At 42.3% G+C, this 27,344-nt stretch overlaps 1 protein-coding gene across 1 annotated transcript in view; it reads right to left on the reverse strand.

Annotated features, from left to right (window-relative positions):
• Nucleotides 1–3,815: 3,815 nt before the first annotated feature.
• LOC120046544 (PDZ domain-containing protein 8-like) overlaps nt 3,816–27,344 on the reverse strand; it is a 68,592-nt gene continuing 45,063 nt past the window's right edge. The window contains exons 4-5 of the mRNA XM_038991872.1: nt 7,364–7,526; nt 3,816–7,190 (exon numbers count right to left, since the gene is read on the reverse strand). Of these exons, the coding sequence (XP_038847800.1) occupies nt 4,936–7,190; nt 7,364–7,526 (2,418 nt within the window). The 3' untranslated portion in view covers nt 3,816–4,935. The remainder of the gene's footprint in view (nt 7,191–7,363; nt 7,527–27,344) is intronic.

Below are 27,344 nucleotides of genomic sequence, written 5' to 3' on the forward strand. Positions count from 1 at the left end.
ACATGTATGTAATTGGTTTGTGTGTATATCAACTACTTACTAACTGGTACACAAAAAAAATGTTGACCTTTTATATTCTGGACTGGTTGTTTACCTGTAAAGTGTGCTGATTGTATAATATATGTTGATACTCAATGGGGATGGAAAACCCCTAAATAAATGTTGCTCTGAAAAAGTGTTTGGATTGAATACGAGTATGTGAACATTTGCTATCTTTTTTTTTTAAGCAGTAGATTCAATCAACCGTAAGTTTGTTACATGTTTGATGGTATGATTGTTTTTGACTGAGGATAAATGCCTCCTATTCTTGATGTCTTTGAAGCAGTAGTGGGAGACACAAGGATGGTGGGGGACCAGGCTATGATGAAGGGGGGGGGGGGGGGGGGTGTCACCAGTTTCCAATGTTTGAGACGACACACTGTAATTATCATGTCAGTCTCCCCAATGGGCTCCAATTACTTACCAGATGCTCCGTTCCCATTCCACCAAGGAACTTTACAGTTACCATAAGACCGATGGCTGCCTTATCTTTCCCTGTGTCTACAGGACAGTGTGAGAGAAAAACCATTAGACCAATGTCATGTTACACTAAGAAAATATTTAACAGGAGCAAATGCCATATTCTGAAGGTACTGTAAGACTATGAGCTCAGTATTGTGTAATTCAAAGAGTATTTGGAGTAGGAACACACAGGAAGTCAGGGGGCTTCAGATGAGCTTGTTTATTGAGGCTATGTACAATAGCGCTTCATCACATGATCCACCTCTAGAACTGTGTACAACATCCCTCTTACAAAACAAATCTCAAAAGCAGAACGCCATAACACGACGTGAATCGTGGGGTTAGAGATAAACAGCGTATGAATGGGATTAGAGAGCACCGATTTACAACAGCTGCAGCAGTAGTAATGGAAGTAGCAAGACACAGACCAAAAATAGTTTTTGTTTACTCTCCTCATGAGCTCAATTCCAGCCCAGGGTCCCCCAAGTTACCTAACTGACCCTTAAACTACGCCAGATACGGTTTGCGTCGGAGAGAAACAACGAGAAACTGAAAAGGAGAGATTGCAAACTGAAGAATCCCTTCCTGATTATCACATTTGTCTTCATTTCCTACAAAAATATGAATATACAACAAGTAGCAGCCAAGACAGTATCTAGAAGAGCATCACGTCTATTGCACAGACATTTTTTGCTTTGCTTCCTTTCCCCTTCACACCTTGTATATTGTCCTCCTGTCTGACTCTGATCCCAAAAGGCCTGCTTTTAACCAGCTCTGGTCCTGTGCTGAAGCAATGGCAGCACAGCCACAGAAGTACACTGCGATTTAAATTAGCTCGGTGAGAATAGAATACAAGTCATACTGATCCTATCCAGAGGCTTTGGGCCCCTTGAGAAGAGAATAACGCTCTCCTTTTATGATCTTTACCCTAAAAATCAGTGTTTTCCCCCCGTGCCTACAGTTGTAATGGGTTTGCTTGTGGCTGGTCATGATGACATCACTATATTGGGGTACAACAGTGGTTGCATTTCTGCAGAGGGTTTGTGCTGGATTGTATATACATATAAATATAAATGGACATACATTTGTCAGTAATTGAGAACAACTTTCAAAGGCCAAGAACTTCACACAATCACAGCCTAACTGCTCAGAGCATTTATAACATCCTAACTGCACAGAGCATTTATAACATCCTAACTGCTCAGAGCATTTATAACATCCTAACTGCTCAGAGCATTTATAACATCCTAACTGCTCAGAGCATTTATAACATCCTAACTGCACAGAGCATTTATAACATCCTAACTGCACAGAGCATTTATAACATCCTAACTGCACAGAGCATTTATAACATCCTAACTGCACAGAGCATTTATAACATCCTAACTGCACAGAGCATTTATAACATCCTAACTGCACAGAGCATTTATAACATCCTAACTGCACAGAGCATTTATAACATCCTAACTGCACAGAGCATTTATAACATCCTAACTGCTCAGAGCATTTATAACATCCTAACTGCACAGAGCATTTATCAATCAGACCCCACACCAGTCACCAAACCAAGTAAATAAAGATATGCAGTACCAGTCAAACATTTGGACACACCTACTCATTCCATGGTTGTTATTTATTTTTACCATTTTCTAAATTCTAGAATAATAGTGAAGACATCAAAACTATGAAATAACACATATGGAATCATGTAGTAACCAAAAAAAAGTGTTGAACAAATACATTTTATATTTGAGATTGTTCAAAGTAGCCACCCTTTGCCTTGATGACAGCTTTGCACACTCTTGAAACAGTCTTGTAGGAGTTCCCACATATCCTGAGCACTTGTTGGCTGCTTTTCCTTCACTCTGCGGTCCAACTCATCCCAAATCATCTAAATTGGGTTGAGGTCGGGGGATTATTGAGGCCAGGTCAACTGATGAAGCACTCAATCACTCTCCTTCTTGGTAAAATAGGCAGCACACAGCCTAGAGGTGTGTTGTGTCATTGTCCTGTTGAAAAAAAAATTATAGTCCCACTAAGCGCAAACCAGATGGGATGGCGTATCGCTGCAGAATGCTGTGTTAGCCATGCTGGTTAAGTATGCCTTGAATTCTAAATAAATCACCGACAGTGTCAACAGCAAAGCACCATCACACCTCCTCCTCCATACTTCACGGTGGGAACCACATATGCGGAGATCATCCGTTCACCTACTCTGCATCTCACAAAGACACGGCGGTTGGAACCAAAAATCTCAAATTTGGACAGATTTCCAACGTTTTAATGTCCATTGCTCGTGTTTCTTGGCCCAAGCAAGTTTCCTTATTATTGGTGTCCTTTAGTAGTGGTTTCTTTGCAGCAATTTGACCATGAAGACCTGATTCACACAGTCTCCTCTGAACAGTTGATGTTGAAATGTGTCTGTTACATTTATTTGGGCTGCAATTTCTGAGGTTGGTAACTCTAATGAACTTATCCTCTGCAGCAGAGGTAACTCTGGGTCTTCCTTTCCTGTGGCAGTCCTCATGAGAGCCAGTTTCATCATAGCGCTTGATGGTTTTTGTGACAGCAATTGAAGAAACTTTCAAAGGTCTTGAAATGTTCCAGATTGACTGACCTTCATGTCTTAAAGTAATGATGGACTGAAGTTTCTCTTTGCTTATTTGAGCTGTTCTTGCCATAATATGGACTTAGCCCTATTTGGTAAAATAATATCTTCTGTATACCACCCCTACCTTGTCACAACACAACTGATTGGCTCAAACGCATTGAGAAGGAAAGAAATTCCACAAATTAACTTTTAACAAGGCACACCTGTTAATTGAAATGCATTCCAGGTGACTACCTCATGAAGCTGGTTGAAAGAATGCCAAGAGTGTCCAAAGCTGTCATCAAGGCAAAGGGTGGCTACTTTGAAGAAACTCAAATATAAAGTATATTTAGATTTGTTTAACACTTTTTTGGTTACTACATGATTCCATATGTGTTCATTCGTCATTTTCATGTCTTCACTATTATTCTACAATGTAGACAATAGTAAAAATAAAGCAAAATCCTGGAATGAGTAGGTGTGTTCAATCTTTTGACTGGTACTGTACATAGAATAAAACAGAGATCCATGTGCTCCTGTAACATTCATACTGAGATGAACCATATAATTAAAAACTTTCTGCCACGATTACATAAATACTTTGCAATTGATCAAGAAGAATTTCAAAAGCAAGCATTTCGTCTGAAGTAACATGATTGGATAAAACTACCACCACCATAGTTATGTTTTAGTTCAGGGATATTATATCCATACAAAAAAAAAAAAAACGATTTGGAAGGGGGGCGAGAAAACAAAAGCAGGTGCTTAATCAAATAACTTAAAACATTTTTTAATTATACATTTGAGAAAAATATTATACAACTCTATCCCTCTACCCAAAAAGCTAAGAAAACATTGTAACAGAGAGAGAAATAACATGTACAGTGAATATGCTGGTTAACCAAATGGGTCATAGATGTTTGGCCTATAAATAAACTGAACCAAGGATGACAGGGGACAGACCATCTTCCCCCACAACATTATTGCCCATTTCATTCAATTATCACGAGCTTGTAGTTTGCAAAAAGTCCAAAAGAAGAGGAAAGTCATAGGTGATTTCTAAAATTGGATTATGCATTAAAATCAAAAGTGCTCACAAAGTTATGAAGATATGAGTGGCATGAAAAGTACATAATCTGTAACATAAATTTCCATATGGTGGAGGATTTCATTTTTGCTCTGCATTTCCACACTGTTGTCTTCCTGTAGACGCACAACAAGGTGTCCAGTCTAACAAAATATGCTTGTTACTCACAGTAAAACAAATCAAACTAATATTTATTTCCTTCCCCAAATAAAATTTGGATAAAACAGAGCTATTTGCTATTTGCATAGCTCCTGCAATGTCAACCACATGTTGATTGCAATCTTCTGCAAAACGGAAAAGCGGTTGCTGTAACTTTTAGTGATAAAATACTGAACTGTAACAAACATTTAAACTCACATTTTCAAGTGATAGAAAAAAGTTAAGGTGCCCTGTAATGTCAACAAAAGCTAAATTATAGAAGGCAATTTTTATATATGTATGTTTTAAAATGTTTGTGAACCCAAGCATTTACAGATTGCCATGAAACACTGATCCTCAATGCAAATTTCTCCATCTAGCTTTCCAGCTTCCCTTTAAAAGTATAATTTTAGGAAAACTAAACTGCTGTTCTTTGGGACAACAAGAGTGGTCTCCCCAAACAAAGTATGCGTGACCAATTGTTTTACAAATCAACAATTTCACCCTCACTAGACCGCCTCAGCTGATCTTCAGAAGGTAACATTTACCCCACCCCCACAGAAAAAGGTTCAAATAATTTTCCTGTGAGTCTGAAGCCCATCCCTCGTCCTTGTTCTCTCTAGTGGAGCGCCTCCACACAGATCTGCTCCTCTGTGATGTTATCCAGCAGCTGGGCCTCCACTGGGCTGCATATGTCACTGTCATAAACCTCTGTCCCCAGTAAGGCCTCCTCCAATACCACCCCCTTGGCCTTGAAGCCATGTGGCTCCGAGGGGGAGGTGCCGGTGCTATCCACATACTCCAGGTCCTCAATGCCTGCCCGGTAGTGAATCACGAGCAGGGTGAGAGCCTGGAGCCTCTCTCCAGACTTGGCCAGGGCGGCCGTGATCAGGGCCTTCCTCCGGGCATCCCCCGTCTCCCTCTCCTCCAGCATCAGGGCGTTGTTGTGCTCCAGTTCCTGGTCGATCTCCTGCTGCAGCTTGTCTAGCATCAGCTCCAGCTTCTGAGAGCGCTCCTCAGTGGGCAGGCCCCGGTAAAGGTCGCGGCCTATCTCCTTCACTGCGATAAATACACTGTCGTCAAGTCCTCCCTCCCGCCGTACAAGCTTGGTGCTGCCGCCGGCTGCATGCTTGGAGGGGCTGGCCCCGGCGTAGGTTTCTGTATCGCTGCTCTCGTTGTCAGAGATGTCGGGGATGTGCACCACATCTGGCACATCAGCCGCTTGCTCTGCCAGCCGGCTCTTGGGCACCTGGCGCAGATTGAGCAGACGGGAGCCGGTGTTGATGATGTGGCGGCTGAGGCCCGTAGTGGCGCGGTTGATGGTGGATTTGGCCTCCGGGTCGGCACTGCGTCGGTCGGTGGCGGCCACGCAGAAAGGGTGCTCGGCCAGGCACTTCTCTTGGCACTTCTTGTGGCAGACATAGGAACAGATCATGCACTGGGAGGCGGCCTTGGTCCACACCTTCTTCTTGCAGTACTCGCACCAGGTGGGGTTCTGGAACTGGGTGTCCTGAAAGTTGTGGCGCACCTCCACCAGCTGTATGGCACTGTAGGCCAGGTCGTCACGGGGAACAAAGGAGAGCTGTTCCCTCTCCCTCAGCTCCTCATCCGGCATGCTGGCCTTCCTTTCACCCTCCATCAGCCCACCACACGTCTCTGACTCTCCATCAGCCAGGTAGCTGAAGTTGAGTGTGACGTCTCCGTAGCAGAGCTTCTCGTTGAAGCCCTTGTGGGTGCTGAGGCTGCGCAGGGCGGTGCGGCTGACGCTGGCCCTGGGCTCTGGGGCTTCCAGTCTGAAAGTGCTCTGGTACTCAGACGAGGACGTGGACAGACACTCCAGGGCCACATGCTCCAGTGTCAAGCTGACGTGGCCCAGACACAGCAGGCTGCCCAGCTTGAAGGGGTCTTTGCACCACAGGGCCGTGTTAAGGTACTTATGGTTGCTCTCCACCACTAACACCACAGAACCATTGCCCCAATGGGCCGTCCGGTTGCGGAACATGATCTCTGAGGACTCCCACATTGAGTGGTCCTCCATGATGTCTCGGGTGATGATGGAGCTCTCAGACACCTTGTCTTTGGCCAGGTCCTGCTTGCTGGGAGCGGAGGGGGCCCCTGGTGGCTCTTCGCAGGGCTCGGGTGGTTTGACCGCTGGCTTTGGTTCGGGCTGTTTCACAGGTGTCGTCACAGCACTGCCTTTGTCACCATTGCTTCCAGTGGAGTGTGTAGGAGTCTTTTCTGGAGTTTTCTCAGCCGCGGCGGTAGCTTCGCTCCCCTCCAGCAGACTTGGTGTTTCAGAAGAGGCTGACGTTAATTTAATGTGGGGTCTAGGGGGCACCAGCGGGCGAGTGGGTGGGGGTGGAGGGGGGACAGTGGGGCGCTGTGGCCCCTCTCCTGGCTCGACACTCTTGTGTGGTGAGTGCTTTGGTGTGGGTGGAGGTCTGACTGGTGACTGAAGCCCTGCCAAGTTCAGTTTGCGGTTGAGGATGGGCGATATGCTGCCAAGGGGTTTGGAGGCTAGATTGGCCATAGTCCTTTTGGGGCTTTGGTTTACTGACAGGAAATCCTCCTTGGCCTCGGCGCTGCTGCTAAGCAGGCTAGACTTGGGGTCTGCAATCAACTCTTCAAACTCAGAGTCCATGTCTTTGCTGTCGGATATGTCGGCGAGGGCCGTGATGGGTGCCGGGTCCTCCTCATAGCCCCCCGGCGGGAGGATGAACCCGGGCTCCTCCAGCTGGCCCAGCCCCTCCTGGAGGGCTCCCAGGCCAATGGTGGTGCTCTGGTGACGCACAGGCCTCTCGTACAGGACCAGCACCCTGTCCCCTGCCTGCTTCAGCAGTTTGGGCACTTGGACAGAGGATGTCACTTTGACACCTGCCCAGAGATAGAGAACATGTTAGACTCATATTGAGATAAACAGTACAACTGAACAACATACATCCAGTATTACTGTATGCTGCTGTTCTTAAGTCACTTCAAACATCCTCAGGGTTGCCAGATCATGCCACAGTCAGGTTTACTTATGCTGCATGGCCTTAGTGTCTTACCGCCGATGGCGATGAGTCGATCGCCCCTCTGTAGGTCTGCCAGGGCAGCAGGAGAGTTGGGAGTGACTGTCTCGATGCTGACATGGACCGTATCACCCTCACAGTCGGGGATGTGCCTGAATGTCATACCCACACTGCCAAAGGGCCCTTTGATCACCTCTGCCTGAAACACACAGAGAGAAACAAACACACTTAGCACTTTCAACTTAGGATCACTTTAAAGCAAGAATCCTGAAGTGAAAACAATAAAGTGTCCTCCCACCCCTGTTTTGCTAAAAAGCTAAGAAATGTAACCACTCTCAATTGTATAGATAGAGCTATGGATGCATAGACTGACCATCCATGATATAAAAATTATACTTTTAACCATGTTTTGAGGCTATACAGTGTTTGTAACTAAGCTCATAAGGCATTTAGAAGTTATATTCTTCAAGAATGAATGGGTATATAGAATAATGTGTAAGTCCAAAAATGGATGTAGCAACTAAGGATTCTAGCTTTAAGCTTGCTATGGATATCAGAACATTGAAGAAAATACAGTAAACCAAAGTATCACAGAACAGTTAACACCCTTACAACATACAAATATTCAACAATATTAGTATTCAACAAATGAAGAAGTTCATTTGTAGACAGTAAGTAAACACTTGACTTCTTGTGAAGTCCTCTATTTATAGCAGTCGACTATAAACATCTCATATGTTGCCTGAGTACAATATTTTATTTTGAAACGTTAATAAATACATGCTGTGTTAATTTTGGCAGGGTTACCTGCCTACAATACCCACTGTAGTGTGCGTAGGTCTCAAGCCCATAGTAAGTCAATAGCGCTAACTGGCTAGCTACTAATGTTAGCTAGCCAGATATCAATTCTCCATGGCTATCTACCTTGGATAACATAGGTTTTAGGTCATTTTTGCCTGTTATACTATCTGGTTAGCTACATTATTACGATTCACATTTAGCTAGCTGATAGTTATGATGTAAAATGTTTGCTTTGTGTACATCTTGTTTCGTCTCTGTTGTCATTGTCCTAGTTAAAAGAAGGAAGGTTCAGTGAATGGGTAAGTCCATAGTAAGTCAATAGGGCTAACTGGCTAGCCACAAATAATTGTTAGCTAGCTACCCATGAAGAATTGACATCTACTTTACCTTGCATAACATTAGTTTTAGGTCATTTTTGCCTGTTTAACTAGCTTTAACGATTCACATACAGTGCATTCAAAAAGTATTCAGACCCCTTGATTTTTCCCACAATCATTCTAAAATGAAGAGAAAAAAATCCCAATCTACAGTACACACAATACCCCATAATGACATAGCAAAAACAGGTTTAAACATTTTTGCAAATGTATTCAAAATAAACTGAAATATCACATTTACATAAGTATTCAGAACCATTAAATCAATACTTTGTTGAAGCACCTTTGGCAGCGATTACAGCCTCAAGTCTTCTTGGGTATGATGCTACAAGCTTGGCACACCTGTATTTGGTGAGTTTCTCCCATTCTTCTAAGCAGATCCTCTCAAGCTCTGTCAGGTTGGATGGGGAGTGTGGCTTGGGGTTGTTGTCCTGTTGGAAGGAGAATCTTTGCCCCAGTCGGAGGCCCTGAGCGCTATGGAGCAGGTTTTCATCAAGGATCTCTGTACTTTGCTCCGTTCATCTTTCCCTCGATCCTGACTAGTTTCCAAGTCCCTGCCGCTGAAAAACATCCCCATAGCATAATGCTGCCACCACCATGCTTCACCGTAGTGATGGTGCAAGGTTTCCTTGGCATTCAGGCCAAAGAGTTCAATCTTGGTTTCATCAGACCAGAGAATCAAGTTTCTCATGGACAGAGTTGCTTCAATATATCCACAGAATTTTCCTTAATCATGATGCAATCTATTTTGTGAAGTGCACCAGTCCCTCCTGCAGCAAAGCACCCCCACAACATGATGCTGCCACCCATGTGCTTCACGATTGGGATGTGGTTCTTTGGCATGCAAGCCTCCCCCTTTCTCCTCCAAACATAACGATGGTCATTATGGCCAAATAGTTATATTTTTGTTTCATCAGACTAGAGGATATTTCTCCAAAAAGTACGATCTTTGTCCCCATGTGCAGTTGCAAACCGTAGTCTGGCTTTTTTATGGCGGTTTTGGAGCAGTGGCTTCTTCCTTGCTGAGCGGCCTTTCAGGTTATGTCGATATAGGACTCGTTTTACAAAGGATATAGGTACTTTTGTACCTATTTCCTCCAGCATCTTCACAAGGTCCTTTGCTGTTGTTCTGGGATTGATTTGCACTTTTCGCACCAAAGTACGTTCCTCTCTAGGAGACAGAACGCGTCTCCTTCCTGAGCGGTATAATGGCTGTGTGGTCTCAAGGTGTTTATACTTGCATACTATTGTTTGTACAGATGAATGTGGTACCTTCAGGCGTTTGGAAATTCCTCCCAAGGATGAACGAGACTTGTGGAGGTCCACAGTTTTTTTTCTGAGGTCTTGGCTGATTTCTTTTGATTTTCCTATGATGTCAAGCAAAGAGGCACTGAGTTTGAAGGTAGGCCTTGAAATACATCCACAGGTACACCTCTAATTGACTCAAATTATGTCAATTAGCCTATCAGAAGCTTCTAAAGCCATGACATAATTTTCTGGAATTTTCCAAGCTGATTAGAGGCACAGTCAACTTAGTGTATGTAAACTTCTGACCCACTGGAATTGTGATACAGTGAATTATTAGTGAAATAATCTGTCTGTAAACAATTGTTGGAAAAATTACTTGTGACATGCACAAAGTAGATATCCTAACCGACTTGCCAAAACTACAGTTTGTTAACAAGAAATTTGTGGAGTGGTTGAAAAAATGAGTTTCAATAACTCCAACCTAAGTGTATGTAAACTTCCGACTTCAACTCTATGTAAGCAAGGTTTGAAATGATCATGTTTTAGTCAAATATTAAATCGGACAATTTGCAGTCTACAAATTATTTGTAATTATGTTCCGGCCCCGTGACTATCTGCTCAAGATAAAAAATCTACCCATGGCTGAATCAAGTTGATGATCCCTGGTCTAGGGTTTACAGAGAATGGTTAGACAAACAAAAAACACCCAGTCAGCATCAGTCCTGTGGGTGAAAACAGCATGTGAATGAGAGGTCGAAGGACAATGGCAAGAATCGTGTAAGCTAACAGGCGGGCCCCAAACAGGCAAATAACGGTGCAGTACAACAGTGGTGTGCAGAACGGCATCTCGGACTGACGAGTTGTGCGTTCCTTGTCACTGATGGGCTATTGCAGCAGACGACCACACCGGGTTCCACTCTGATCTGCTAAAAACAAGAAGAAGCGGCTCCAGTGGGCACGCAATCACCAACACTGGACAATTGAGGATTGGAAAAACGTTGCCTGGTCTGACGAATCCCAGTTATTGTTGAGTCATGCTGATGGCAGAGTCAGCATGAGTCCATGGGCCCATCCTGCCTGGTGTCAACGGTACAGACTGGTGGCGGTGGTGTAATGGTGTGGGGATTGAGCAATGTTTCCATGCTTGGAAGAAAATTAAATACAACGGCACAACCAGAAAAATCGTAGCTTTTTTATAGACCGAGATAGAGGTGCTGGCGTCAGAGGTTGCGTAAAACCAAAAGGTTTTACTTGGCTCGCACGGTTGTGGCTATGACAAGTAAAAATAAAAGCATAGCTACAAATAAGAGGACATTAGGACAATTCAAGTTGGTTTAGCAATGGCAAATATACTTCAAATGAGTAGGCAACACTCACCAATAAGCCATCTATCCTCAACAGCTCAGGCCAACATTGCTGTTCTGCAGAATGGATGAGTTGTGCGCTCCACCTGGCCACCACATTCAGCAGCGTCTTTTGCGCATCACATAATGTGCGGGTGATGGGTTAAGTGAGTGGAAGCCTTTTCTGTTCACATAGTTGAACTTGTTTTGGGAGGGTGCTTTTATGGCGATGTGGGTGCCGTCTATTGCTCCATTCGTATTTGGGAACCTATTGATGGCAAAGAAACCCCTCAACTTTAACCTGTTGTGAGATGGTGTATGGAAATTGTATGCAACTGTTCGTCAAGGGCTGTGAGATGCCGATCGGTAAACTCCTGCCAAAAACCCTAGGGTGGAGAGCACTTGGATGTGCACCGGAGTGGCAAGCGCTTGCCTTTCTAAAGAAGGTCTTAAATCCTTACAAAAATCCTATAACATTGGTTTGGGGAAACTATGTCTGATGATCCCATTTGTACTTAATGCTAAAAAGTCCCACCTGTCTCTAAAAACGTGCTCTCTGCGAAATACAGCTTGTGCCGTGCCAAATCTTCCAACAGAGCAAGATCGACCAGCTCTCATTCCATTTCCCATTTCCTTTTATAGTATTTCAACAATGGCTTCCCTTTCACACGTACCTCTAACTTAACAAATAACTGTACTTTATATGGATTATTATTGTAACAAATGCACTGTCAAGATATGTTGCATGACTTCACAATAAAAATGGAAAAATGATCAAATGATTACTATTTTACCCATTCACTAGGCTACGCTTGACCAGCAGTTCCCGTATTCCACCAATTGACACTGTGCGTACGCATGGTCATGGATGTAAATGTACGCACACTCTCAAGCAAACGTTCATATTGATAAATCTCACACTTTGCGTGGAAATGATCCCCCGCATTGTTTACGCACAGATTTGTGCCTACGGATGATTGGTAAAATGAGGCTCCTGGAGTTTACCAGCTGCCTCAATCACTGTCACGGCGCACTGAGAACAAGTCACGTATCCACCATTCACCGGTTGTGACGTCGGGGCAACCTGCTTTGTGTCTCCCTGGCCCAATGCAACATGACAGCGTGTGTCGCTAAAGTGCAGTGCGTCCAACATAGGAGTCCCCCCCCCCCCCTATTGTATGCAGATCCTCAGAACACCATGTCATCATGGGAAAATTCCAACTATCAACATTGTGCACACACCAACACAAACAATAGAATTGTGGAGGAAGTTGATGAAGTCGGTCAGATCTTGAATGAATGAGAGTTCAAATGTGATGAGAGATTGATGGTTGAGGGAGAAGAGGGGAGAAGGGAGGAGGGGTTCCCGGTCTGGGAGACAGAGACGAACAACTGTAATTTCCCAGCTGTCATTTGTCATAATTCTCAAGGAGGGCACTGATCAAGTTAGGGGCGGGGATGGAAAAAGCAAATGATCTATATGAGCTGGGGGGGGGGGGTTGATTCACTTGAAGCTGACGGATGATTTCAAACCTGGGATGGGAACCTTTTGGAGATAAAAAGAGAGATGTGGCTACATGTGGTTATATCACAATGTAACACTGTAGGCAAGAACAAATCATAATGGTTTATATTTCTAATAAAAGTTTCAGGTATCATCATAAAAAGTAAAATGGTAACTTGTGCTTATCTTTTTTACATACATTTGACTATTTTATTGTTGGAAATCAAATGATTGTGCAATCATAAAGAATTGCGTATTATCTTGACTATGTTCACACGTGTTGCAGATGGTTTAAAAATACTTACAGTACACCAGAAAAATAAAAACACAGTTGAGGTGTGAGCCATGAAAATAGCCTGTAGGCCTCGTCACAGTGGGAGTCAACTGACAGAATGTTTTCATTTATTCATTTATAAAAATAACAGAAAACAATCAATGTTTTATTGTCACATACACCATATAGGTGCAGTGAAATGTGTTGTTTTACAGGGTCAGCTAAATTAGGGTTAAGTGCCTTGCTCAAGGGCACAGACAAAATAAAATATTGTCGACTCAGGTTTTCAAACCAGTGACCTTTCGGTTACTGGCCCAACGATCTAACCGCTAGGCTACATGCCGCCATTATATGGTGTGGACAGCAGTTTTTAAGTTAGTCCTATAACCTGTTTATAAATCCTATGGACCCAGGAACCTGCCTTTTCATTTGAGACTTTCCTAATTCATTTAATGCAGGTCTCTGCCTCACGGCTTAACCTGATCTGGCCACGTTGCTCCCCTTTCCTAGAATGCCCTAACGACATTTAAAAAGGCAACAGGTGTTTGTGGGGAAACTAGGAGAACAGCAAAGCTAACAGTAGATGTAAAGACAACAAACTGTGCACAAGAGCCTTTAAATCATCAAAATTGTGCGCAAGTCAATGATGAAGACCACTGTGTATCTAAGGATTAAATGTCAGGAGTTGTGAAAATGTATTTGGCTAAGGTGCATGTAAACTGCCGACTTCAACTGTGTGTGTGTGTATGTGTGTGTGTATATACACATACACACACTTTCTTACACAAATACTGTTTTTTTGTTGTTGTGTCAAACAGAGTTGACAGCATGGTGTTGTCATATTAGAGGAGGAAACTACACTTTGTAGGTAAGTCAAACTATGGGGGCCAATCTTGCCAAAGAAAACATGTTGTTTTCTCCCTTTTCTAAAAGAAGAGGCCAGTGAGATTCAGAAGAGAGTCTGAAACCACACAGACACATACCGCCAGCTCCAAAATGATTGGAACCCTTGATAAAAGACGAGCAAACTCAACTTCAGATATATTTTATGCCAAAATAATTACACTAATACAATTGCTCAGAGAAAGAGATATTGTTTAACAAGTCATATTTACTTTTCTCAAAAAGATAGGGTTCAAAATTATTGACACTTGTTTTAAATACCTTTCAAAACCTTACCTTGCAAACATAATGGCACTGGGCCTTTTTATTAAATGTTTTAGGAGATTGGAGAACACATTGGGTGGGATTTAGACAATTCCTCCATAAGTAATCTTTCCATATTCTTGATATCCTTCGTCTTTGCTTCTGGACTGCCCTCTTCAATTCAAACCACAGGTTTTCAATGGGGTTCAAGTCCGGAGACTGAGATGGCCATTGCAAAATGTTGATTTAGTGGTCAAGTAACCATTTCTTTATGGATTTTGATGTGTGCTTGGGGTTACTGGCTTGCTAGAAGATTCACTTGCGTCCAAGTTTCAGCCTCCTGGCAGCGGTAACCAGGTTTTTGGCTAAGATGTCCTAGTACTGGGTAAAGTTCATGATGACGTAGACCTTAACAAGGGCCCCAGGACCAGTGGAAGCAAAATAGCCCCATAACATCAAAGCTCCACCACCATATTTTACAGTAGGTATGGGGTCATCTTTCTTTTGAAGCCAAACCCACCACTAGCCCAAGAGCTATATTTTCATGTCATCCAACACATGTAAACGCCTGGAGTATGCTCAACGGCAATGGTACTTGGATTGGAACCTGTGCTGTGGTCAGATTATATGAAAATAGAGTTCTTTGGCCACGTACACCAGTGGTGGAAAGATGCATAAAAAAGAAAAGACCATACCTACTGTAAAATATGTGGACTTGTTAATCAAAATCTCTTTCTCTGAGTAATTGTATTAGTATAAAATAAAATACATTTAGCATGCAATATAGCTCAGTAATGTTAATTGTATTATTAATTTTTATTCAGCCTTTTTCGTTCATCTATCAAGGGTGCCAATAATGTTGGACCCGAGTGTACATAAAGCAATTCAAGTTCAACATTTAGCTGGGCAGAGTGAATATCAAGGGTGCCGCCGCTATTACTGAGGCTAATATCTTCTTTGTGCCAGGAGCGGAAACGCTGTGTGATCTAAACCGGAGGCTTTCATCTGAGAATGTCTGCCCCTGAAAGCATTGCAATCCACTTCAGTCGCTGGTTATGATGCAAATCACACACAGGGCTGCGACTGACAAAAGACAATTTAACATCAGATCGAATGGTCTGCTATACACTGCTATAGTCACGAAGCAGATTCAATTGACGGCAAACCGTCAGCTGGACCCTCATGAGTTTCAGCATCCAACCTGAAGAAACACGGATCTCTGAATTAGACAGTCTAAATCCTCACAATTCTAAAAAGCATTAAACAAAACTGTTTTCATGGTACTGCACGAGTCTTTAATGTTCCAGCTTATCAATATTTTGTGATGATGATGCTCGCCGGGTCAAGGAGGGTTAGGCTTGAAGCTCATCAGTTTGCCTTGAATAGGATTTGTAGGAAATCTGTTTATCTGATAGGCATATCACCTCTTGAAGGCTCTCAAAAATGAGACACTATACCAAAGAAGAAAGCAGAGATAATACCCTCTGCTTTGACATGCCCTGGCAGCAAGACCCTGAGACAGACATCCTGTGTGTGTCCATGTCACTGTTTTCCCCAAAATCCTAACCCACTCAGAGTAGTCATTGAGTTGCAATTATGGGTAATTTGCAAGGATGAACGCCGACTAAAGGGCAATTACGGAGGAGACGGTAGGAACAGTGGGGAGCGGCGTAGGATTCAGCCAGGCCAATAATGTCAGGGAGCAGGTAAACAGATGCTGCCGCTCACCAGGGCTGTGGCGTGCAGCGCTCCGCACCACGTCAATTTAAACTGATGCTGTACACGGTCCCTATAGATCAGCACGCCTGGCCCGCAGATGGCCTACCTGCCATGAACTAAAAAGAGGCCCCCCACACCAAACACACCTCCCTGAGGAGGAATATTCATTGTTAATGTCCCCTCGAGCTGTGTGTACAACATGGTACCATTGTCTTGAGTGACATGTAATTACACTCATAGGGGTGACGTAACACTAAAAAGCTTTACAGTTAGTTGACCAAGTCGTAGGCTGCAGCAAAATAATACAGGGTTGAATACATCTATGCTTGCATCTCTAAGTTACAGCACTTCAAGTATTTACACTGAAAAAATGATCGCCTTGCACTGAGCGGAAATCATATGTTTTTCAGTAAAGGAAGTGAGGTGAGTCAACACCATTGATGACTAAATACAACGCCACTACAGCCTTTATTCAGTTACTGTTCACAGGGTCACAAGTAGTGAAATCGTAAACATAAAACTGCAGGATGATTCACACAAAAAAACAGTGTCCCCACAAATACAATTGTATGCTCTGCTAAGCTAACATTGCCGTTGAACAGAATGCACAAAGGCATCAAATTGTGCGCTGCAATTGCAATGACAGGCCGTCTGACAGAGTACATTGGTGAGAAACAAATTACCCATGTAGCAGATGCCAAGAGATTGAGAGGCGGCAGGTAGCCTAGTGGTTAAGCAGTGAAAAATCTGTCGATGTGCCCTTGAGCAAGGCACTTAACCCTAACTAATCGCTTCTGTAAGTCACTCTGGATAAGAGCGTCAGCTAAATTACTAAAATGTCAAATGTAAATGAGCAAATATGCCAAGTTGAGGCACATGGATAGGTGTGTGTGTGATGAGGGACAGTCATTGAAGCCATTGTGCTCATAAACACAGTAGCCTTGCGTATATACCTGTTGCTCGAGCGACGCCGCTGTTCAATCTACCTCTTCATTCACCCCCTGGGTCATTTGCATGTAAGAGCAGAGGTTTTTTTTGTTGGTGAAGTGCAAATAGCGCCCTCTCCCCTCCCACATGCTGTGTGCACAACACACACACACACACGGTGGACACTGACAAGAAAGAAAACCCCTAATGAATTTAGAAATAAGACCGCTGTTCTCTCCCAGATGTTCATTAAAGAGCGTTTGTCCCGGTCTCCTTCAGAGTTATGGTCTAATGTACACCGATGCTTCATTCAACGAACATGAGAAAAACCAGCGCAACCTCTTATAATTCAGCAGTGCTGCTGCTGAAATAAAACAATTTTAGTAGTATTCCTTTCAGCTTGATGTTGGTATCCAAATATTCATATAAAGTATATATATCTACAGTATGCGTCGGCAAACACATTTTTTATTATTTAGAAATTCAAAAAAAGACTGAATATCAACCATGATGTTGGACAAAAACAGGTCTGAAATTCAACTAATGAAAAACCATGTGTGCCAAACAGTCCTTTTTTTAATGGCACTTTTCGTGCTTAAAAGTTGTTTTTAAATGGCTTTTACCCTCAAATTACATTGTTTTATTATTTTATGTGGGTGCTTAATCTCAAGCCCGAGCTGAAGTGACTGAGTAATCTAGTTAACATTGACAGAGAACAGACAGCTCTCGGTCTCTTCTCACTGAGAAAAACAAACAGGAAGCGTAGCAACAGTGAATGGCCTCGATGTAAATAGAACAATTTTCTATCTATCTTTTATCTGTGCTGCCATGAAGAACAAATGAAAGGTTAATATGACTATTTAGCAGGTATCACTGATTAAAATACACATTCGTCTGTAGCCTCAGCCTCCGCTTGAGTAGGAATACAGTTGGCCATTATTTTCTTTGATTCATCACAGTATCTATTTAAATCGCACGTTGGATTTTTACTTAAATTGGCCTGTACTGTGAAATGTATTCAATGGTTTGTTGATAATGTGTGTGTGTCTTCTTTGTTATTATGTAGCCTAATGAAATTGTGAAATTCTATGACAGAGCTATTTTAGATAATAGATGTTAAACTTCAGCACTCCCTACATCAACGTCCATGTGTAGACTGACACCATGCTAGATGCCAAAATATAAGCAGCAATATCATGACATTAGGCAGCAAGAGGTGAAAAACTAGAAAGGTTAGCCAAAACATAAAACACATGGTTTCAGTGGTTTTGCACTATTCTGAAAAGATAAAACATGTCAACAATACCAGCCCCTTATTTTCCATATAATACCCTGTATAGGCCACAGTCATAACAGTCACCAGCTTCATCTATATTTCAGTTTGTACCTCTAAAAGCACGTGTTACACTCGAGAGTGTAACATGTGAGAGTGACCTGAGAGGGCTGGGGCTTCTGCAGAATGGCTGAGCTTGAAGCTCCTCTCGGGCTGGTCCAGGGGGTTGCACGTGAGCAGAGTGTCTGCCGGATGCTGGTCGGGGCGAACAAATCCTTTTCCCTGTCACTGGGCTGCCCAGTAATCTAATCTAATACCACATGTCAGATCGATTTGTGTATGCTTATAGGGTACAAGTCCCTGCAAGGCATGCAGACAGCTACTGCAGGGGGTCCACGGCCAGACCTCAAAATATATTTAAAAATAAATGTTTATGAATATTATTAAAAACAGATTAAACATATTTTGGCAAAGGGATCTGTGGAATAAGTTGAGGGTGTACTACAGTATTATGGATCTACAATTTCTGTTCTTTCCACAGTACTCCACCAATTATCAATGTTTTCAACTCAATACTTCTTGTTTTCCCCCAAATAAATAAATAAAATAAATACATTATATATATATATATATATAAAATAAATCTTCACATAAATACATGCTTTAAAATGGCAAAGTTCTCCTTCTGCCTCATGGAAAAATGTGTCAAATTTCAGGATATTAGCTTTAAAGCTGCATCAACAAAAAGATCTCTGCCACATGACAAAATGTGTAGAATTGCAAGAAATTATCTTGAAAACTGCAAAATTCTCTCTGATACCAAGAGTAGGGCCTTTAAAATGTTCCTTCCCAGGGCCAGAGACTTGGTTTGTCCGGCCATGCACTGTCAAAGTAAAAAACTCTGAGTATGTTATTTTTACCTCACTCGAGTTGTGTTCTGATTATGAGGGGATGAATTAGGCATCACAAAAAGCATCCCCGGCCCCCAAAAGTTTGACAACCCCTGCTATATAGAATAGAATGTGTAAGAGCAAATGTGACTGTGTGATTGTTTTTATATGGCTGGTTATGGCTGCCTGGTTTAACAGATTTAATAAAAGGTCTCATAATGGATGTTTCATCAATAATCTCTGTTTTGGATGTGAAGCACTGCAATCTGTTTAACCCCAAAACTTTTAAATTGAAGGAGAAAGCCAATTACATTACTCGTTGGGCATGTTGCAGATGTGCCTGCTAAATCAGGCCTCACACGTAACTGACATAATTATCATTGCCTGTCATGGTTGCCCTTTTCTCTTTTGTGAAAAGTCAATAACGCTCTAAATCAACTATTCAAATAGCTATTTATTTTACTAAAATGTGTGTCCCTCAGTTTTATGCTATCGGTGTTACCGCCTTGAAAATCACAGATTACAGTACAAAGATATACAAGGACGTTGAGCATTCTCTCCATTGGCGAACTGCTACTGAGGAAGGGGTCTGTCTATATTAAATACAATTATTAGCTAATCACACCCTTTTAGTGTGTCATACATTTCAGGATTCCATTGATCATTTGGTGTGTCTAAATTCAAAGTGTCACTTGGTGGTAGTCAATTTAAATGAAGCATTAGTGGCCTCCATTTCAGAAAATCCTAATTTACCAAAAAAATGTAATTGGTGTTACCATCATTGTTGTTACTACTCCTACTGGTGGCACAATGTTATCATATTTGTAAAACATATTTCAAAAGTCATTAAGTTACTATATTAGTTATTTTAGAATGGGAAGATGTACCCAAATACATTTAAATAAGTCCAAATCTAGAAAAATTGAGTTGACAAAGCTTGCGGTCCAATTTATGATCGTGTTTGTCATCAAAAGTTATTTGAATTTTAATGTTGCCACTGTGGCTTATGATAGGAGGCTGGGTTCAAAAGCAAGGAGACAAAAGAGTTGTTATGGAGACTGAGGCGAACACAAAAAAGGTACTCATGTCCCCCCCCCCCTCCTAATTTGCACTTGCATATACAGCCTCCCCTGTAGGTTCTTCACCCACACGTAGTCCACAGGTCTGTTTATAGCAGGCCCATTGTCCTTCACGCCCAGATAATAATCACTCAGCAGCAGCAGTTTTCCCAAATGGAAATAAAACCACCACAAAGACACGAACAAATGTCCTTCCTCTCATATCAGCAATTTCCTTTCAAACAGCAATGACACACTTTTATTTTCCTTATCACGTTGGCATTTCATTATTTATTCTTGGTCCTTTGAGCTCCAACGTGCAGCTTGTCAATCAGGCAAATGCAGTGATAGCCTGGTCATATCCTTGTCTGAACTTCTCAAGTGGAGGCTCTCTGTGGGATCGCAGGTGCTACTCAGCTCTCTGGGACTTCTCAATGCTGACTTGCCTGATTAACCCCTGGCATTTACTTAGCTTACCTTAGGAGCTGATTGGAGCCCGTAGGTAAACAGCAACACAGTATATTAGCTTGGTGCAGCCACAGTGTATTAGAACATCCCCTGCCAACCAACCCTTTGTACCCTACCAAAGCAGACATGGAGCCAGTCCCATAGCAACCCCCTCCAGTCTCTCCATTTGTCTCTTAGTACACAGGAAGGCTATCAGAGATTTGGATCAGAGGAAATGCAAACTGCAGCAGAAAAAAATTCTAAGAAAAGAAATGACCGTCAATTTCATACTGAATGAAGTTAAACTGAGGAGAAAAAACATGGCCCTTGTCAGAGGAATATAAGCTGATCATAAAACTAAAAAGTTCTCCTTCAGCTCATCTGAGCAGTTTGCTAACTAGTGTGATCTACTGTAGGCTATAGCCTAAGATCCATCGGCTGTGAGTTTATACCGGTACTAATAAAACAAACATTGATTTGCTGTGCCACAGCAAAAATCTATATATTTTTTCCCCAACATCATAGTATTTCTACCAAACTTAGTTTTAATAAAGTTGTGTTAAGCACATCGCTTTTCTTCAGTAAAAATATATGTTTGGGTACAACAACACCTTTCTAAAGGTTATGTAGTTATTTGTGGCACTCAAACCTGCCTGCGCATGAAACACAGAGCATCGCATTTGGTTAATTTCCTCACGGTATTGATGTTTCTTTCAGAACCTGGGACAATTCTGACACATAGCAGCAAATAACGTGAGGTCATTCACGCTCGAATGAGTGATGCTGTCCAAGGCATCAGATGAAGGCATTCCGAGCCCAAATGACAGGAAGTCAGTAATGTGGTTGTGGCGAGGTCTGTCATGCTCACCCTCCGAGGTGAATCGATTGTAAATTCAATGATGATAACAAACAGCCTACGAGACCTGGTGTCTGTGTCTTTAATCTGTTCCCACCTTGCAGACACACAGCTGTAAACAGAATTATAGTGGGCCATTTATTGGCCACACCTAGGAGGAAGGCGCTGATAAGTGTCACACAATCTGGCAGTCAATTTGTTTGCCATGTAACAGATATTGAGGTGACCGCTGTCTCCAATGTTTAGATCATCAACTATCCCCACTGGGTTAAGAAACAAAAGTATTTTACTGGCTTTTGAGAGCGTTGATGCATGTCAATACGTTTTCCACATTTTCGAACCATTAATATGTGTCAAAGGCATTTTTGTCCACTGACAGGTTACCTACAGTGGTTCGTCCTTTAAAAGTTGCAGCGTACTGCGGCGCAGCTTGCATGGTGCCGCAGAATTCTATGGAACGTTATTTATCATCTTTGAGAAGCATTTGATAGCCTTCAATAGTGGCTGTACTAGAGAATTTAAAACCTTTTTTGTAAGAACATAGTATACGGGACCGATTTTAAGAAATGTTGCTTAATTCATTTGATTCATATTATGGTGTTTCTATTCCAAGAAAAACCAAAAAAAATTGGGGTTTCTGTTAGGATGGAACGGAAAATATGGCGCTGTACAACGTGACGGTCGGGAGTACAGTACTGGGCTATTTAGCTAAAGAATCCCAGTGTCGTGAGGGCATGCGGGAGACCAGGGTTCAATTCCCCGACGGCGAGGAAGGAGTAGGCTGTCCTTGTAAATAAGAATTTGTTCTTAACTGACTTGCCTAGTTAAATAAAGGTTACACTGAGAGAATAACATTTTTATACCTTAATTTTCTAATTCTAGTCTAACCAATACCCAAACGGAAATTCAGTGGAAAATAAAAAAGTCATTGATTTATCAAAAACAGTCCCCATGCTTGTCTCAGAGCAGCGCAAAACAGTGCTGAAATAGTTGGATGCTTTTGCTTCTAATTTCAATATGCTCTTTAAATAAATAAGACCTACACCACTTTTAACAGCACATTACTCAACACTAGTGAGACTCATGTCGCCTAAGGTAGGCCTACAGTATATCGAAAAATATTACTTCTCTCCGCCAATAATTACAAAGAGGATTGGAGGATATTTCTGTAATTCAGTGAGATTTATTCCCATAGTAATTCGTTATGGATCCATAACTAAATAAACATCGGCATTTTGAAAGAGTATTTTTCTAATTATTTTATTAACGAAAGCATAAAGATGCCATTATTAGTTACATTGTTTTAGGTTGAACGTGCAGACTGGCACTAAGAACAAAACAGCGAGAACGTTTCCCTAGTCAACGCCATTATTAGTGCAATGCCTCAAAGTGTTGCCAGTGTGGCGAGGTGGGGGTCCACCCCCCCCCCCCCCTTCCTTCCCTCCCCATGGGCTAGGTCGGTCTTCTGTGCGCGGCTCTGCGGCCCATCCCGTGCCCCCTGCCCCGTGCCTTGAACCTCGCATGCTTTCAGTGGATACAGCTGGAGAACTGCAAGGCAATCCCATTGTGCGCCACTCGGGAGCCATGACCAATATATATTGTCCTGCTAATAATAGGGTTAATAATATATCTGTGAGAATATCCAACGGGCTTTTATATAATTCTAAATTAATAATAATAGCTTTGTTTAAAAAATTATATTTTGGAGATGATTTTGTATTCAAATAACATAAAATGAGCGAGAAACAGGCCATTGTTGAACATGGGGTGAGACATCAATACTAATTTGTAAATAAAGCCAGTTTGTTATTTAGAATCATTTATTTCTGTTTTTAGAGGGAGAGAAACCAAAAACCTACAGTCATCTCAGGGGTCTCCCAGTCAATGCCGGCACGGGTATTGAACCAGCATCTGTAGCAACACAGCTTGCACTGCTATGCAGTGTCTTAGACGGTTGTGCCACTCAAGCGCTGTATAACATGAACGGTCGGGAGTGGCCTACACTACTACAGTAAGAGCAAAATAATCCTAACAAAATAAAAGAATAAAAACCTTAGTGTAACAACAGTTTTAGTAAGTAATACTGAAGTCGTGCACAATTATCAGTTTCTATTTAGGTTTATGTCACCCATTCATTGTCAGAGACACAGTAGGACCCAAAAGCATAATCAGTGCTCTAACTCCCCCTTGCGCTGGTCTGGAGAAATGAAGTAGTGACGCAGGGTACCGTACTAAACCACAAATTACCTAAGTCCCGCAGCATAATCACAAAACTTTCAGTGGCGCAACCACTGTATATCATCACTGTACCTCAGGGAATTGAATAGCTACACCAACACGATGAAAGCAACTAAAAAAATACCTGATAAACCATCTACTTTTTCACTTCCTCTACATGTAAATCAAACATTTGCCTCAAGAGAAGAGCTTTATAGCTCTGCCACACAACAAAGGAGCCAGTAAGTGCACTGTGTATACCTGACCTGTATGGTGGAGTTTGGGGTTGTGTGCAGCCCATCGCCTGAATGAACCTCATCTTTGCAGGGCAGAATGAGCAGGGACAGGTGAGGTGAAAGGGAGGGAGAAATACCTGTCTATTGACTGCCTTTCATCAGCCGTCAGTGCGAGCCATGCACAAGGTGGATTAAAAGACACAGGAACGCACACATGCTGGAGTGGAACATCAAACAGTGGGGAGTGAAGAGGTGCGTCAGAGTATCTCTGATGACACCAATGGACACAGGAAGTGCTCCCTTTCTATCGCTCCGAACCAGCACTGGTGAGATGCTGAAGGCCAGACTGCAGAGACGGACACATGGAGTTGTTCCAGGTGAACTGGCAAAATGAGAGAGGATCCTTTGTGAAACAGGATGCACTAAAATTACAGTTCTTAAGGCGTCCGCATGCTTCCCATCCGAAACAGTTTGTGCATCTTTTATGATGGCATTTTGTGATGTTATTTGTTCGTTTTGGTCTTTGGCAAGGGTTTTTTGGACTGTTTGGGCGGACACATTTTTCTTGAGGCTAGCCGCAGTTCGGTAGCCGAAGTCTCCGCCCGTTCGTCAGCGATTGGTCAACAGTAGGGATTCTTCAATTAAGTGCGTTGTCATTCCAGGAGGGAAGACTCGTTTTCATGCACATTTCTTAAATTGAGAAATACTGCACCAAACATCTTAGTTAGAGGTAAAACTGTGTGACTGAGACCTACTCTGAAAAAACAACAAAATGACAGATTTCTTGAGATATCTTAGATCATTAGTGTCCAGTACGTTGATCGCGGTCGACCCGTCAATTGCAAACTTCTTTCTAGTAGACCTCATAAAAGTTTCAAAATGTATGCACAAAAAAAAGAGATATTTTGGCAATTCACATCGTTACCATCGAGTCTGCTTAAAAATAATGAGGTCCACTGTTCTGAAGCACCATATGCTTTGCTTACAGGTTAGCTTCTTTCTCGAATATTACTGCACAGCCCCCCCCCCCAAAAAAAAGTTTTTAACTGCATAATTCACATAAAATTGGACCAACCCGCGGCACTACAACTGCTACATTTCTTTTCCAAACTGTAGCTACCATAGCAACCGTCTGAAGTTAGTACGTTTACATGTCCACGCTTGCGAGACCTGTAACAGAATATTCTTTGTTATTCTAGTTGTTATTTTACTATGTTTTTTTCTATGAAGTTGAGGTTTCGTTTTTAATATGAATGCTGGACCAAGCAGCAAGAAATCGAAAATCTTCCACTTTCAAAGTGAGTGGGAGGAAGATGATTTTTTTTGCCACAACAAATTCAAAATGTGTGTGTCTGATCTGCTATTCAAACATAGCTCTTGCTAAGAAGGGAAATGTCGAGAGGCATTTCAAAACTGTTCACAAGAAATATGAAAGTGACTTTCCAGCTCAAAGTGAACTACGTAAGAGAAAAGTAAAAGTTGAAGTCTCAACTAGCTGCCCAACAATCGATCTTTACAAGGCCCAGCTCAAAATCAAAGGCAGCCACGATTTCATCATTCCGGGTGAGTCACATACTAGCAAAGCACAATAAACCGTTCCAGGATGGAGAAATGCTAAGAGAGGCCTTTTTGGAGGCAGCAGAAAAGTAGATCCTACATAACTAAAGTCTGGGCACCCCTGTCTTAGATTAATTCAGACTATTTTGAGGAAGTGTATACTGGCTACGGCATCTCAAGGGGGACAAACAGTACTATTGCCTATTTTTTCTCATTTTTCAAGCGGTCTTTTAAGGGAGTATGTGAGTATGAGGCACAGACACTCACTTCAGCAGAGTTCTGCTAGGAGCAAACCAAACCTAGTATGCAGACAGACGCCTTTACAGTGAAAAGTGAGGAAATGTCTTATTGATTATTCATGAAAGACGGAGAGGGACAGAAACACAGAAAAATGCAGAATAAAATAAACAAAATCTCAAGGAAATAAAAGCAAGCAAGCTCTCTAGGTCACAGGAATTAAGGATGCCCAGTGAGCACCTTTACATCTTGTCTTGTTTTTGACACTCAGTCTGTGGGGAACTCCTCTGAAGAAGCTGTGAGTGCACAGTACTACGCCTAACTGTGTACAGACAGACTCACTAGTCTCCGGCCAGCTGAAGAGTGAAACTCAGAGAGACAGCTCCTAACTCCAGCCACAGACATTGTCTGCCTGTGTCATTCCCATGACCAACAGCAATGATGATGGCGAGAGTGAGAGAGATGGAGAGATGGACTGCTCTGTGGTGAGAAACGCTGTGTTCTTTCGCAGTGTCATGACCTGAACCTATCGACAGAGCAGTGCCTTTCCCTTCATGTGTAGGAAAAATAAGTGTGTGTGTGTGTGTGTGTGTGTGTGTGTGTGTGTGTGTGTGTGTGTGTGTGTGTGTGTGTGTGTGTGTAGTGCTAAACCCAGACATCCTTTGTCATTGAGGAGAACTAGACATCAGTTCTTAGAAATAGCCATTCAGCCAATCACTTTCTAATCTAAGCACACACCTTCAGGCACATTTGGACAACAGAAGAACCATGTAAAAAAGAAAAAAAATCTAGTTTAAATCAATCAATTGGTTATTTACCATTAACATTTTGGTACTAAAGAGATGGACTGATAGACACACAAATGTGAAAACATATGTATAAACACATACAGACACACACATTGGCTGGTAGGCTGTCAGAAAGCATCAGCACTCGGGGCCAGTTGATGGCTGATGATGGAATCAATGGGGCAGATGTGCAAACACGTAAGGCGGAGCAGTCTGCACCACAGGCCTCCTGTCACTAATAAACCCAGCCCAGCTTGGTAATGGAAAAAGGCTAAATTTACCCAAGCGTCCGCAATGTTTCCTCTCCCCTACACATATTGAGACGGGTGGAGGACACAAAAGGGGGTATGCCTGGGTATTATGTGATGGCAGGAAGGAGTGTGAAGGGAGTGAGCCTCCCTCTAGTCTACAATCGGAAGGGAAACGCATCTAAAATCGATATTAGGAAAGCAAACCGTGCTATAACTCGATGTAGGTGAAGTATGGTCAAGGTGAGAGTAAAAAGGAAGCAGATAGCTCAGTACGTTTTAGACTTTAGGTTTTCAAACTTAAAATTCCATTCAAACCTTATCCTGGTTTACAATAATTTACCAGTAAAATTACACTATACTCTAAGATACAACAGTGACCACACAACTAGTATGAATGATAACACTATTTTCTTTCTGCAAACAGGTTATTCAAGAGCAGGCTTTGCAGCCCTCTCCAATGAAAACCAGTGTTGTGCGTGTCTTTTGTGTGAAACCACTAAGTAAATATCTACAGACAGCTGCGAAAAACACTGTCAATAATATAATTTAAGAGCTTGAACCAATTCTCCTGGAAAAATGCTACTCTGAGGACAGAGCTGCTCAAGGAGAGAGAGAGAGACAAAGTAGTTAAATAGCATGAAAACCATGAACATACGTGCCACACAAAGAGCCCAGTTCAGAGGAAAGTTGGGCCTCATCACAGGCAATCATTCTTGGAATAAAAATGCAAAGGAATATGCAAAGAGAGAGAGAGTGACCTTTTTTCAGATGGTATCGCCTTTAATCCTTAGCATGGAGTCCTGTTGGGACACAAGCTGGAAGAGGCTGATAAAACAGCCTAAATGCCACTTTGCATCTGCATCTCTAG

This window comes from Salvelinus namaycush, chromosome 4, assembly GCF_016432855.1.
Source record: "Salvelinus namaycush isolate Seneca chromosome 4, SaNama_1.0, whole genome shotgun sequence".
NCBI lineage: Eukaryota > Metazoa > Chordata > Actinopteri > Salmoniformes > Salmonidae > Salvelinus > Salvelinus namaycush.